This window comes from Hesperophylax consimilis, chromosome 6 (assembly GCF_061612785.1).
Source record: "Hesperophylax consimilis isolate HC1 chromosome 6, BYU_Hcon_1.0, whole genome shotgun sequence".
NCBI classification, from domain to species: Eukaryota; Metazoa; Arthropoda; class Insecta; order Trichoptera; family Limnephilidae; genus Hesperophylax; species Hesperophylax consimilis.
Genome location: NC_142841.1, coordinates 2,196,693 through 2,212,324, shown reverse-complemented (window position 1 = coordinate 2,212,324; position 15,632 = coordinate 2,196,693). Strand labels below are relative to the sequence as shown.

At 37.1% G+C, this 15,632-nt stretch overlaps 1 protein-coding gene across 1 annotated transcript in view; it reads right to left on the bottom strand.

The window, feature by feature from the left end:
* Positions 1–15,632, bottom strand: part of Csgalnact (Chondroitin sulfate N-acetylgalactosaminyltransferase) — a 315,839-nt gene that overhangs the window by 150,583 nt on the left and 149,624 nt on the right. Inside the window, exon 4 of the mRNA XM_089632739.1 lies at positions 8,372–8,523. Coding sequence (XP_089488865.1) covers positions 8,372–8,523 — 152 coding nt within the window. The remainder of the gene's footprint in view (positions 1–8,371; positions 8,524–15,632) is intronic.

Here is a 15,632-nt window from a genome sequence, read left to right as displayed (position 1 = left end):
TAAAAATAAACATCTCGCCGCCAAGCTGCCGAGTTCGCAATACCGCAGCCCGCCTTGTTGGATAGGCCCCCTACTACACTGGGCCACCATCACCAGCCAGAGCCCCCTGATGCGCGTATGATGGCTACGTCTACCCACGAGCTTGAAGCGACCGGCCCGACCTCGAATGCCGGCCCCCCGGATACGTAACATCTCGAGAGCCGACACCATCCGGAGCGCAGCCCGATTCGACTGCGGCCAGCCAGTCACCTACGTGTTTGCTGCGACCGTCCCGGCCTCGAATGCCGGTCCCGGATATGCAGCAAACCGCAACTATATAATGGTCACTCACAAGTTTGCGGCGACCGTCCCGGCCTCGAATCGTTGCGGATATGCTGCAAACTGTGACTAAATGTTGGCCATCCTGTCAATCACGTGTTTGCTGCGACCGTCCCGGCCTCGAATGCCGGTCCCGGATATGCAGTGAACCGTGACTACATGATGGCTAGCCTGTCACCCACAAGTTTGTAGTGACCGTACCGGCTTCGAATGCCGGCTCTGGATATGCCGCAAAGTAATCCCGTGACTACATGATGTCCGGCTTGTCATCAAAATTGCAGCAACAAGCTAGCCGGATTCAACTCTGGCCCCTTCACAGTTCCAGCGCGCACCTAAGCGCACATCCGGCCTGAAATGCCCCTCTCCCCCGGATACGCAACAAATCAAAACCCACAACCGATACCCCGACGCAAAAGCACACGCGCGTCATCTGCAGATGCTCCCCGGAACCGAGAACCAACAAGCAAGACCCGAGAGTAAACACCACGGCCAGATGGGAGGAGTGACCACGCACTCAATCACTGGATACGGATGCAGCAACCACCACCGAGGACTGACACGTTCGAAAAAATAGCTAGGTGCAGCCACTACTGCACGGGAAGGAGTGTATCGAACGTCATGAGCATCATCAATATAAAATGTACATCAATTATAAAAAACACAACAAAATGCCATCATATTTACCACTGTCGAAAACTATGTAAAACTTTCCATAAAACTAATGTTGATAAACCTGCCTTACATAAAGGTAACTCATCTTTAAAAACCTGCCCTGCCGTTTAACGGTAAATTTTATCGCTCGGACCTAGAAAGCAGTTGTCTCGCTTCAACTCAAGCAACCATCTTACTCTGGCTAGGCAGCCGCTGATTGGCTAAGCACAAAACCTGCTTGAGCGGCTCACGTGTATCCAAAAGATTTGTAAAAAATACAAATTTGCAAGCCTTTCCTGTAATAATAGGAAACAATGTTAACTAAATAATTATATACAAAGATACTTATATGTTAATTAAATAAGCTCGAATAGAAATAAAATGTGTTACACGTAAGATAATTATGTAAACAGCGAAACTCTGAAAAGGTTACAGAGATTTGACCACTTATCTTGTAGAATATGTCTTATTATAACTAAATAAACAATATTGCGACGATGTGGTTTTGGCAGGGCGACACAGGCAGATAAGGTCTAATATTATAAAATATTCCTATATTTCTGAGATAAACAGATTTAATCCTACAAACGTGGCGAGCTTCATAGCAAGAAAAAAGCAAGCTCGTTACGGGAATTTCATAATACAATCAAGGGTCGGAGGCGCGGTCCTATAGAATCTTATAAAGGCGCCGCAAAAACCGGTCCCTGCCCATTCCGCCATAAGCCCTGGACCGAGCAACACCTACCGCTGTCCGCTCTGCCTGACCCGCTTCGCTACCTGAGACCAACACGCTGCGTTTGATTTCAACCCGGTTCCCCCCCCCGCTCCACTTCCGCTGTCTACTGCAACTGCCTGCTGCTGAGCTCGCTGCTCACCGACAAGCCAACGACGCCCCGACGTCGCGGCGCCTCTGCCTCGGGCTTCACTGAGCCTTCCCAACAGCCAGCCTCGGAGAGGGGATCTGCCATTGCCTACTGAACCAGCCAGCGCCCCGCAGAGCCGTTACTGACTGAGCCTGGAGGGATACAAGAAGTTGCACCCGCAATAAAAACCAACCGCTTTTATAAAAGCGTTCTTTTCAATATGCAAATTACAAATGTCGAATATATCGTCTTTCTCAAGACGCATTCATTTATGCAAACATACAAGAGTCGATATTCCCTGGATCGAGGGGACTGAACGTTGCCGACTGAGCCAGCCCGCCTGCCAGCCCGCCTGCCAGCCCGCCTGCCAGCCCGCCTGCCAGCCCGCCTGCCAGCCCGCCTGCCAGCCAGTCCCGGAGAGCCTTCCCTCCAGCGTGCGGTCCTGCTCACTGGCCCCGATGTCACAGAGCCGTTACTGACTGAGCCTGGAGGGATACAAGAAGTTGCACCCGCAATAAAAACCAACCGCTTTTATAAAAGCGTTCTTTTCAAAAGCAAATTACAAATTTCGAATATATCGTCTTTCTCAAGACGCATTCATTGAGGCAAACATATTACAATAGTCGATATTCCCTGCATTTTTATGATATTTTAAATAACTCTGTAATGGTTCAAATGAAATACCTCAAGTGTTTTATTTGAATCATTACACAGGACAAAGGTAAATGTGTGCCGGTGCTTATATTTTACAGTTTTTTCTTGTGCAGGCAAACACGTCCCGTACAAAACCTAAATAAAAGCCCTATACTCAGATTGTTCCCTATTGACAAAGAACACTCGCCTCCCAATCTCCCACTTATCCCTACCTCTTCCACTGTAGCTCAGACTGTCCACCTACCGTGATATCTACACATGTTAATTTAATATTTAGATTTTTAGTATTATACTGCCCTGATGAGGCTACGGTTGTAGCGAAACCCGGTCGGCATTAAGTATTTACCCATAAGTGATGTTTACAAAGTTACTGTTTAATTTTAAATTATAATGTCACATCACAAAGTAACCGCTTCATATGAAGAAAAAAAAAACATTATTTATTGTTTTGGTGTTTTGTTCGTAGAACTCCATTTATTTTCTTAAATAAATTTTAAATAATAATCAAATTTAATAATGTTATAATAATTATTAAGTTCTGCAAGTATTTCTGTTATTTTTACAGTTTTTAATGTGACAGCTGTTTCGGCTTTTGAGGCCATTATCAAACTGTCAGTTCAGTTGTGCAGTTTGATAATGGCCTCAAAAGCCGAAACAGCTGTCACATTAAAAACTGTTAAAATAACATAAATACTTGCAGAACTTAATAATTATTATAACATTATTTAATTTTTTTTATTTTAAATTTATTTTAAAAAAAATAAAAAAAAACATTATTATATAGGAACGGAGCGGAACATTATATGACATATACTCATACATAAACACACACTTCCCCACAATCTTTACATATCTGCCCTGATGATGGACTCTGTAATGCTGTCCGAAATGTTAGCCGATGACGAAGGTGGGGCAACACGTCATAATACCCAAAATATTAAATTTCTGTAAAACGTTAGTAAAGTTCTCAGCCGTTAAGAGCCAGTTCATGCATTTTTTATGTTAAATCGCAAAAGAGCTCCCAACCGTCCGGAGCCAGTGAGACTATGGTATTCCCATTTATTATTAACTAATGTTTATATAAGACAAGGTTATATGCATAGTATAATATAATATAGTATGCATAGTATAGTATAATAATTAGTCAGTATTTTAAAATTAGTATTTTCAATATTTAGTATCAGTTTATTTAGTTTTCAATAGTTAGTATTTTCAATTTGTATTGATGTTTCAGGCGACTAATATTGCTTATGATTATGTGTCATCCTTTATGCTATGTATCAAACCTTGTCTTATAAACATTAGTTTATCATTAAAAAAAATAACAATAATATTTGACAAGTCAAAATATTTCACCAACAAATGTAAATATAATATATCTCGACGCCATCTAGTGGGAAATTTAGCACTATCAAACCCTATCCTACAAAAACAAAGTTTGTTGTTTACACAACAAGTAAAAAAAAGTAGTTATAAGCCGACATAGCTCAGTGGTTCAGAGCACCTGACTGGACATCAGAAGGTACGGGTTCAATTCCCGTTGGCGGCATTTATTTTTACTCGGGACATATTTTCAATTTGTATTGATATTTCAGGCGACTAATTATTGCTTATAATTATTTGTTATGGTGTTCCCGACTGTTGTATGCTGTGACGCTGAAGATAGTGGGGAGGAGATAAGGAAGAAGAAAGAGGGGAAATTCCTGGCTACTCAAATCTAATCACCGAACACGGCCAAAGGCATTTCAAGCAACGTTTCAATTCTGAATGGTCGTCTTAAACCAAGGCAATACAATTCCAATTATTTTGAATTAATAAACAACACAAAGTCATTAAGTAAAAATGTATTTGCTCACGCTGGGATTAGAACACGCGACCTCCGGTTTGTTCAACCACGGAGGCCGTCTATTAATAAAAATAGATGTACTAAAAAGACTTTACTTTGTTTTTTACGGGTTGATTGGTTATTTTTTAGATGGAGGACTGCATGTATAAATCACTAATAAGGTACAATATGCCAACCGGTTGTGGTACGACTGTGTCTTTGTTATAACAAGTTTTATTCTAGTGTTGTTGTGTGGGGATAATTTATGTCGGAAATTTTTTTTAGTCATAAATAGTAAGAAAATAACTGTTCAGGGCCTATGTCATCGTGTGGACGATGGTGAAGGATCATTTCAAAGAAATGAAGAAGATAAAGTTCTGAGAAGGAAAAAGGTATGAGGGGTGGGTAGGAATCTAGCGGTCAGTGTGTCCAGGAGTGACAAACGTATGAATTCAACATTCTCACTGCGGTGAAAAGGCGATGTTCCGAAAAAGACTTATTGAATCTCCCTAGACCAGCCTCTCCTGATATCGCGCAGCTGATGGACCGACGCCTCCGCTGCCAAGACCTGGACAAACCTAACCCCATGAACCTGGCCACACATGCTAAGTCACCAAATTTAGCGAACCACTTGGGGTTACCTATGGCATAGGAATTGGTTATCCAATAAATGGTTTCCGGGGCGGCGGTATCCATACCCGCCTCCCAAATTGTTACACATAGTAACAGAGTTTCATTACGTATCTAAAAATTTACTAATTTCTAATTAGTATACATTTTGCGTTCGAATGGAAGAGTTGAAAATTACAGCGTATGGTTTAACAGTTAAGTTAGTCCATGAGAAAAATTAAATTGAAAGATGAAAATAATTTAGTTCCCCAGGAAATGCTCCCCATTCTGACATTTTAAATCTATAAAAAAATATGTTTTTATATCGTTTAGTTGTTAAAAAAAACTAGGGCAGTTCGGGAATATTCCATCCGCCCTTTGTTGTCGGATTAAAATAAATAAAAAGAATAATACTTTTTTAACACCCCCTATATTTTCTTCGGTGAAGGTTTCTGAAAAATGAAAAACAGCCTGTTTAAAATTAACCCTTGTGTAGATTTTAATAAATTTCCCCAGAGCTTTTCCGCCGTACACATTTTCCCTGATGGGAGATATATTTTTATTACGATCTCACCTTTTCCTAATGCCCCGAGTAGCTACTTCTTGCGAGATGATAGCCTATTAAATGGCTGTTATAGACGGCTTGTCTAGGCCATTTATTTTTTATTAACTAAGAATAGATTTACACAGAACGAAAATGGCTATTGTTGTTTTTTACCTATTTGAAATAATCGAGTATTTTAGAAAAAATGATAGGTTCTTGGTGGAATAAGATATCATCATCCCAGATATGATTCAAGATTTCCACGGCCTAAAGTATTATAGTGGTTTACTTTTGGGGTATTTTGCCGTGTTGTGCTACCTCTTTCTTTAGAAAACGTTTCGGACAGCCTTACAATATGTGATATGACACTGTGATGCTGCCCAAAACGTTGGCTATAGAAGGAGGTAGCGCAACACGGCTTAGTACCCCAAAAATAACCCATTATAATATGTTCATCGAAAAAAATAAAAGTGAAATATTTGTACATATTAGTCAATTACCGATCAATTGCGTATACCGATCGTGTTCTTAGACTGGTGTAGTCTGCCCCATAAGCTTTCCATGCGGTGGCGGAAAAGTGCTCTTAAAAAGTGCACTATCTCCCGAAACATTTCCGTGGCGCTGCAGTATCTCGGTAGGTAGAATATTTTGTGATAAACATTATTGTTAGTTAATCATACATAATGTATTTCTTACGTGTGCTAAGTGCAGTTTTAAGTAAAAATAATTACGTGTTTTGTAAAGCATTTATCAAGATTACTTACTTTGTAAATGGATATTTCGTGGGAAATTCACAGTACTAATTTTATCTAGACTAGAAAAAAAGCGGAAATTTACATTAAATTTATTGCTTAATTGACGTGGAGTTCTTATAAATCGAATTTTGTAATTGCGCTAGGCCATAGATATTATGTACTAGTTTTTGCATCCTACATTTTGATAAACGCCTTTGCTATTAATTCCATATATTGTGAGAGGGACTAGGTGACATGATTAATATATATTTAAAAAAACATTTACATAGTTGTTACTTTCCTTTTTTTATAAAATATGTCCAAAATAACTTTTAATACAAATGGCCATTGACAGCTCATCAATCATCTGCTTTCCCAAAAGCTTTGTGTTATATATCTATAACAAATCGACCCAACTTCCTAAGCGTACATTATTCTCCCACGTCAGCATAAATGACGTCACAAATGTCATCAATTGAATCTAGTGTCGGCAAATATTCATTCGTCTGAGGAAAACTGTCATCATTACACGTTAATTGACTTCACATCCATCAAAAATCATAACACTAATTCGATTATCGTCAAATGTTTTGACGTTCGTTTCGAAATTGGGTATATACCCATTCTAATAGAAATTAATGTGGTTTTGTTTAATTTTGAATTTTTCCCAGAATAAAATTTTGAAGATTCTCAGTGTAGGTTTTTATATTGTCTGTTGTCTAATTGCATGCCGCAACTTATAAAATTATCTTGTTATTAGATGAGATAAGTATAAACAATTTTCTAACAGGGTCTCGGGTTTAACACAAAATTCTGATTAAATATCTTCTGATATTTTCATTGATAACTGATATAGATTGGAAATACGTTTCTATTGTAGGGTATTTATATTTTGATTTTATTTAATATTAATAAAGTATAACAACGCTAAATAATCACAATGAACATTTTATATGCAATATTGTTATTTGTTACATTGCTGCCCTGAATACCATTTATACTTTAATTGGAGACGGTTGTATTACTATTATTTGAGATAATTTAAAAAAAACAACGTATTCACCCGATGTAAATAGTTCAGCTTGTACCACTCAGTTCTCGGAGGTTTTCCCTTGAAGTAATATCCAACAGTAATCGGAATTGGGAGTTAAACTTGTTTGGGATTCTATCCCTTCCACCCCTAATGACTGTATTTCGACACTGCTGACGTCATGCTTACATATATAGAAATAAGACCACAAAGAGAAATGATAAATATCTGCTACTTTACATAAAGCAATTACATTACACGCAAAATGTAAGCGTGCATTGTCTGATATATTTCGCATGCATGCTACTTTCTATAACGCTAATCATTAGGGTATGTTGCAAAGTATATAAACGAGAAATAGGTAAAATGTTGACATCTTGAAACCTAATAAACGAACCCCTAATTTGAACACCAAACTTTGTGTAAAATAGAATGCCGAAAATAATAATGGTATTCGGCAAGGTAGTTGTTTGGTTCCTGTCTTATATGTTATCTTATAGAAAATCCAGAAAATTAGAAATTCATGAACATTAAAACAGACAAACTTTCTTTCATAAAATTTCTGCTATTAAATGACTTTACTATGCTTTTCAATAATTAAATGTTTCTATGAATTCAGAAATTATAACAGATTTAAAGCCTGTAGGTAATGAAACACTATCGCAACGTTGAAAGATAACTTTTGACAATAGAAACTTTAGAGTTTTTATTTAAGTTTGTTTTAAGCCATGCTACTAAGAAAGTATTTACCTTTAAAATAACTGAATGGCATGTTTTCTATTTTAAGTTCTGCTTTTAATTACGTATTTTGAGTTTACGCATTCACTTTCTTTGCTCCCATTATATGAACTCTAAATGTTTTTAAGCATCCGGCCGGGAAATATTATATTGATCGGTCAATACAACTTTTTTTATTAAAAACAACACTTTGGTTGTTTATTAAAACACTATTGTGGGAGTAATTGTAGAGAGGTTAGTAAGAAATATATAGTATGATAAATCATTTAGGCAAATATGATACATTAGTTGGGCCATTAAAAGAAAGAGCACCAGGGGTACAATATCACAGATTGAAGTGAACACTATGGACAATCTCTTGTCGTAAAGGTGATTGTATCATTTAAAATATATAGTAAAACTTACTGTCGTCAAGTTCATCTGATGGTGGTGTGGCAGGATCTAGTCCGCAATGACTCAGCAGCAACAGGGACAAGAGAGACAGCGAGCAGATGAGGAGCAGCGCGCGCGCCAAGAGCCGCGAGCCTAGCGCGCGCGCCATCACGCGCCTCCCTCGCCTGGAATAATACAGAGCATAGTTGGAGATACAACTGGCAGATATTGGCTTCTGTCTTGTAGTAACATACAGAAGATAAATATAGCAGATAGCAGTTAATAATAACAGACAAGAGAGAGACCGGGAGCAAATGAGAAGCATTTCGCGCTTACCTCTTCTGGAACAATACAGGTCGTTATCGTGATTATTTTTTTGGCTCATTAGTGCCCTTCTTCCTCTCATATGCAACGTTTTGGACAGCGTTATAATGTCTATCATTGGGGCAGACCTGATGAAGGAGGAAGCTTGGAATAATTGAATTGGAAGTTTGGAATATCCCAAAAGTTAATCACGATAATGTTATTGGTCACAAAAAAACATATACAATACAGGTTACACTTATAGAGAAAAACAGCAAATCATAGTGGTTAAAGATATGAGAAACAGTTAGTGACGAATTACGTTTTTAAAAGACAGAGCGCACGGAGAAAACTTACTGACATGAAATATTGTTAATTTATTAAAAAACTGGTCAGAATATTAGTTTTCCTATTTAAACGGGACTGGAGGCCTATAATAAAAGAATTGACAAAATTCATAACCAACTATCAGTAACGCACGAATATGTTGTGAGGAAGACGGAACATGTGTTCATAAAAATAATAATATTTTCGCATCTCTTCCAATTTATTTATTCGGACAAGGCCACCTGCGTCAACACGTGTTCATTTTGTAAATGACTAATATTTTACTAGGAAATGGTCATTGTTGGGGACGGATTCAGGCACCGTCGCACCGCGGAATACAAGAGGATTGGAATTTCGGATATGCCGACTTACCTTCCTACTCCTCCCTCTCTTGCACTGGTCAAACACAATGCACTAATTTTCACCAAAATTTACATGTTTCGACACGGTCGAACAAGGGGGCTCCGTAATCAGACACAGCTTAGGTGTTGACAGGATGATTTTTTCAACTGAACTGAACTTACACTAAGTCGGCATTTGACAGTTAGGAAAATGGGCAGTTGGGCAACAATAATATTCATCAAAAAAATCAAAAGGAAAGATATATAGGTATAACGATGCTATGTACCAACAGTCATGCAGTCACATTTTGAACAGTATCTTGATAAAAAAATCCATTATTGAATTTTCTCCGTGCGACAGCTAACAGATTCTGTGCAGAAAAGGGTGTTTCTTTTGATAGATTCTATGATCAACAAATGAATTGTAATCATTAGAGTAAAGGGGCGAGAATCGCTGTCTTTGCTCTACCGGTATTTCAATAAAATTGCTCCGACAAACAGGCGTTATTGATCTCTTTGGCATCGACGCATAGTCGGGACAAATGCTAAACGGGCCTAACATTAACATCACGGTTGACAATATTTTTACACGCGAACGGGTCGCTTTTACGATTAATTCTTGAGTTCAACAGCTCGGCTGCGGAACGACTATCACAATCTAATACCGTTCCTTAAACTTAAGCAGGCTGACAAACTTTCCCAATTTTGTCAGCCTGCTCACGGCTCACGGCTCACGGCTCACTGCTCACTGCTCACTGCTTACTGCTGACTGCTCAGAGCACTAACGCAGGACGAGAGAGGCTAGTTCCTTAACAATAATGTATTATTATTTGATAGGACTGTATCCACTTTATTGAAGGCGGAGAGGGAGGTTCTAATTGAAGCGGCGTCGACAGTTCATCGATGATTTATTGATTAGTACAAAGGGCGCTGACATTGCACACAGAATAACTGACAGAATACTGACAGATATACATAAATATTTAGGTATTGGAGCAGGAGGTCAACAAAGTAGAAGGGGTAATTAGAGGAATTACAGGGAGAACAGAGCGGTTTACTGGAAATATCTTTTCAATCTATAAAGGCACTTTCTTGGGCAGCCGGCGGCTTTTTGCAAAAGCGCTCCAAACTTTTTCTGAAAATCTTGTGAAGTTTTCAACTTTTTCAGTGTAAAAATAGAATGAAATAATGGCGTTATTTTTCAGGTTAGGTGGATAAAAATAAAATAATTAAGTGTAGCTGTTACGGGCTAAATTTAAGTTTTTATATACATTGTCAAACATTTAAATTCAATCTGCAACGTTATTTTAAAATGTTAACGTAAAATCATCAGCCATCGATCGCAGGCGCTCGCCAAGTATGCATGTTGACAGCGAACATTGTCGAGTTAGCAAAGTGAGTGATTTAAAAGGGGTATTCTTTGAACTTTCTTATCAGATTTCCTTGAATCATAATTAAAAACATTAAATATTCTTCATCCTGATGTTCAACACTCTTTTAAACACAAGCGCCAGCTTCTATAGAAGAAAAAAATTAATATAACAAAAGTAGTGAAAACTAATTTTATGGATTATCTTAATTAACATACATTATTATAATCTGTAAATTGATCAATTATTTAATAAATAAAAAAACCTATAATGGCTGTAAACAATGTTAAATACGACCGAGCCACATTACTCAGACTTAATACTAAAAGTGTTTTTTTTCGGACCCTTTCATAGCTGCAAAGATAAAGTGTATAACCTTGGACGCGATAATACCACTACCCGTAAAAATGAATTCCGTGGCAGTCGTGGAGGACTCTATGGAAAAAAGCTGATATGGATTTTGATATTTTAGATGGCAATATTAACAAAAGTTACTTTAGGAAGGCTGAGAGTAATTGGGTCAATTCACTATTGAAAAATAGAGCGCCAGGTGGATTCTTCCAGAATCTACCGCCAAACATGGAACCAAATACAATATGAGCTCAGGGTGGAACATACATTCTTTTTCTCTCGCAAGATCGTTAATCGTAAGGACTGCTTTTTCGTATGGTATAATATACATGAGAAATAAAATAGTGGATTTGTAACTAAAGCATATCATATATTGAAATGTAAAACATGTAGAGAATATACAAGACATACGTATGGACCATTAATGTTAAACCTGATTCTACCCTGAACTAATTTTATGGACGCAACGAGTCAGTATTCTTGAGAACAGGCCGGAGGTTTGCTGGCCGGTAAAGCCTCCGACTTCCTCCCTGAGGTCAGGTCTTCTAGGGTCATCCATCTCCTGGGATGGCTGTATTAATGTGTAGGCTCCATGATCTCCACGTGGTAGGTAATGATAAAAAGACTCAAGTATTGATAAATAATGGCTTTAAGTTGAGGATAAAGCATGTGACAGTGTACTAATCATCCTCTATCGCGGATGATAACGGATGTCGCCAATGTCGTGTGGCCGCCATTATTAAATTTGAAATAACATATTTTATGATCTCCCAAACTTTTAAATATAAAACTAGCACTATCATAACTCGATCGGCCTTGCAATTAATTTTTCAATTAAATACACTATTTAAGTCACAATTACTTATTTTTAAATTCCAAACTCCTTTCGACTAAATCAAAATGACGTCGTCCCCGTCGGCGTCAAACTAAGAAGTCCCCAGCGGTGCGCGGTAGGGTCGTTCTGTGTTGCCTACGGTAACATAGAGCGATCACAATAATATTTTACCGACCCGGTAAATATTATAATTAATTAATTATTTTCTTAGGGGGTCGGTTGGTTTAATGTTTTGTAAGAAAATAATAATTATTTTAAATAATTATTGTGTGTATCGGGAAGGAACGATGCGTTGAAATAGTTTCGACATCGCCAATACCACAACAGATAAATGTTTCAACACAAATTCCCTCGAATCCTGAGAGGGAATATAATGCAATTAATACACGAGTACAACGACACGCCAACTTTAAGAGCCGACAATTAGGTGAAGGATATTTGAATGTTAAATCTCTAAATAATAAGGTAGAGGAGGTAGGGGAGGAAAAATCATACAGACACCCTGTGGTTACCTCACAGGATGACAGGATGCAGGCTCAAAAATAATACACAGTATTTATTCGTTCGGAAAGTTCTGATTATTGAATTGAGTAAAATATTGGGCCCACTACTCTTCATCCTCTTTACAAATGATGTCGCTAAAATAATTTGATCATTTGGTATTCTATCTCACTGCTACTTTAATGACCAGCAAGTTTATTTTTAATGCTTGCCAGAAGAAATAGACAGTCTGAAAACTCACATAACTGAGTGTCTAGAAGCAATTACTCACCGGATGACCTCAGACAGATTGAAGCTGGACCCGTCAAAGGCTGAGTTTCTATGAACGGCAACAAGCAGATGTCAGAATAACCATTACAGGAAGTGACATCACTCCGAAAACGTGTATCAAATTATCGGGTGTCAATTTAGACGCTGATTTTTCCCTTACAACTCAGTGAACAGAGCTGTAACGGGGTTCTTTTAATAATGGCAAATCAAAGCAGTGAGGAAAAACCTGCCAACAGAGGCGACTTAATTGTTAGTTAATTCTTATATTGTTTCACGTCTATATCATTGAAATATAGTCTCACCAGATATCAAGACTTACTACCGGCATATCTAAGCATTTCCATATTTCAGAGCATCTCAAATAACTCCACTGGCTCAAATGTCCTGAAAGAATCCAGTTCAAGCTCTGCTGGATATTATTTAAATGACTTAACGGAATGGCTTCGACTAACTTATCGGAAATGTGTATTCCGGAAAATACCAATTCATAATAAATAGTCATCAGCTATCGGAAGGTTGGAACCAAAACGCACACAAAATACTAAATTTGGAGAGCGTGCTTTCGTAGTGTCAGGACCTAAAGCCTAGAATGAACTACCACATGATTTAATAATGCTTACAGACAGTCATTTCCGTAGAGTCAGAAAATTTTCACCTTCACAGTCCGCGATATTGTTAATAACTAAATACATAAATTTTAATTTTTTGACTAAATTTTCGGGAAATTGACAGTCTACATTTATTTAAGTTTGTACATAAGTATTATATATTTCTTCCTTGTGACTTTACTTCAACTGAAACAGTATAATAAGGAATAACTAAGTAATTTAAATTTGTGAGAAAGGAATATGAAATCAAAAATTTAAACAAAAGAAAAGATTATATAAAACGAAAAATTTAGAAAACAATATATTTATAGCCATGGAGAGTGGTTGTAGATATAAATCAAAACATAATAGCAATATAAACAATAGAGACATAACATTATTCATAAACCACCAAAGGAATATTCTTTTATGGACATCCTGTATTCAGTAAGTTTGTAACTGCAAACATCCACCTTGGATAATACGCTATTGTAATTATTGCATAGTCTGTTCAGGCAAGAATTCTTCTTAGAGTTCGTTTTGCACTGATCTACCCTGAACAAGACAGAGGAGGGTGATGAACGTCTAAATATAAAATGCAAATACTTTTGTAAGCATTGTAAGCTAGGTAATTTGATTAATATTTTCCAGTCCTAAATTCTACAGTCCTTCAAAAAAAATATCATTTCTACTCTTGCCACTAATCTTCTTATAAATGTAATATCATTAGTAATGGTACTCAGTTATTTATTAAAAAGTGGTTTCAAACAAATTTGTGTATTCAGGTATTTTGTAAAATAAATGTTAATCATTTTAGTTTCAAACTTAAGTAATGGTTAATTTAGGAGGTACGGTTTATTTAACTTAAGGATAACTTGTTCTTTTTAAATTTGTCAAAACGAGTAATATTTAGTGGATATCTATTTACATCCAGCAAAAAAGCAAAAAACTGTACATTATATAAGGTTCCATGTCAACTCAGGACAGTGGAAATTCAGCACACTTTGGAAACTGATGTACTCGTAAAGTCGTTAAAAGTTGTGAAAAAAATCTGGCCTATAAATCTAACCTGCTTAACCTAGTTTTTTTTCATCACTTTTTAGAATTTTACCTCATTTTTGCAAAATTTCCGGTTACCATAGTATAATTAAGTTGGGAACTCTGAAACCGAACTCTTTTTTTTGCAACAACTTGTGAAATAATCGATCATTAGTATTTGGTGACAAAATTTTACATTTTCTCCTGTGTCCATTGATAAATCATCCAAGATAGATAAAACATTATATTTGTGTCAGGCAAATTATTCCAATATGAGATAGTTTCAATTGCTGTCACAAACAGCGGTGGCGCTATTTCAGGAATTTCAGAAGTTATTTCACGAAGTAGGAACAACAATGTTTTACTGGAGGGTAGTTGTTGGGTAGGTAGTCGCCATTAATTGTTGCAGCGTTGTTAAATCCCCGGTTGTAGTCATTAACCGCATTAAGTTGGCGAACTATCCTTATTTATTACCTCCAAGATGGCGGCCATTGTGCCGGGAAGGAGACCGGAGGCATTGATATATATTTCTAGTCTGTCTTTTTGCTGAATAAAAAATGGTCGGACATTAAATAAATATTGATGTATCAAATATCTAGCACGCGCCACTTTCAGCTTTGTTTGCTAAAGTGACCAAAAAAATAAATAGCTACATCGAAGTGACCAAAAAACCCATGGCTAGTAAATAGTTCATTATTGGAAAACAAATAATATGTGTTTTTCTTTAAAGTATTAGAAAGATACTCGTTCAAAATTCCAAATAATCGCAATTTCGACTGCCTCCTTGGTTGCGTGGTTACGATCCCCGAAGATGAATCCGGGGTCAAGTATTCAAATCCCGGCGTGCGTTTGTAAATTTGATTTGATTATTAAAGTGTTTTATTTTACAATTTATTAATTAAAAAAAATAAATATTATTATTGCTGCACATTCAATACGGGTAGATACTTTCAGTGTCACCCTGGTGAAAACCATCATTCAGAATCGAAACTTTGCTTGAAACGAATTTAGCCGTGTTTTTGACTAAAACTGAATAGCCAGATAGTACCCCACCTTCCTCGTCCTCACCTTCTTTCCCTCCCCAAGCTTCTCAAAATGTGCCCTAATTAGGGATGCCATAGGTTGAGAGCAATAGGAAAGTTAAACAAGAAGAAAAAATGTGGCTTTATAAACGTCCCAAATGATAATTTCTGAAATCGACGGTCCATACACACAAAGTGCATACCAAAGTTACCATGGTTAGCAAAAATATTCTCTCCAAAATTTTTCTTGCATTTGTTTCGTCAGTTTTTAATAAGTGTATTTTATGTGGAATCTTTATGTTAAATATTTTTTTTTCACATTAATACCACACAGGAGGTCCTGAGAAAA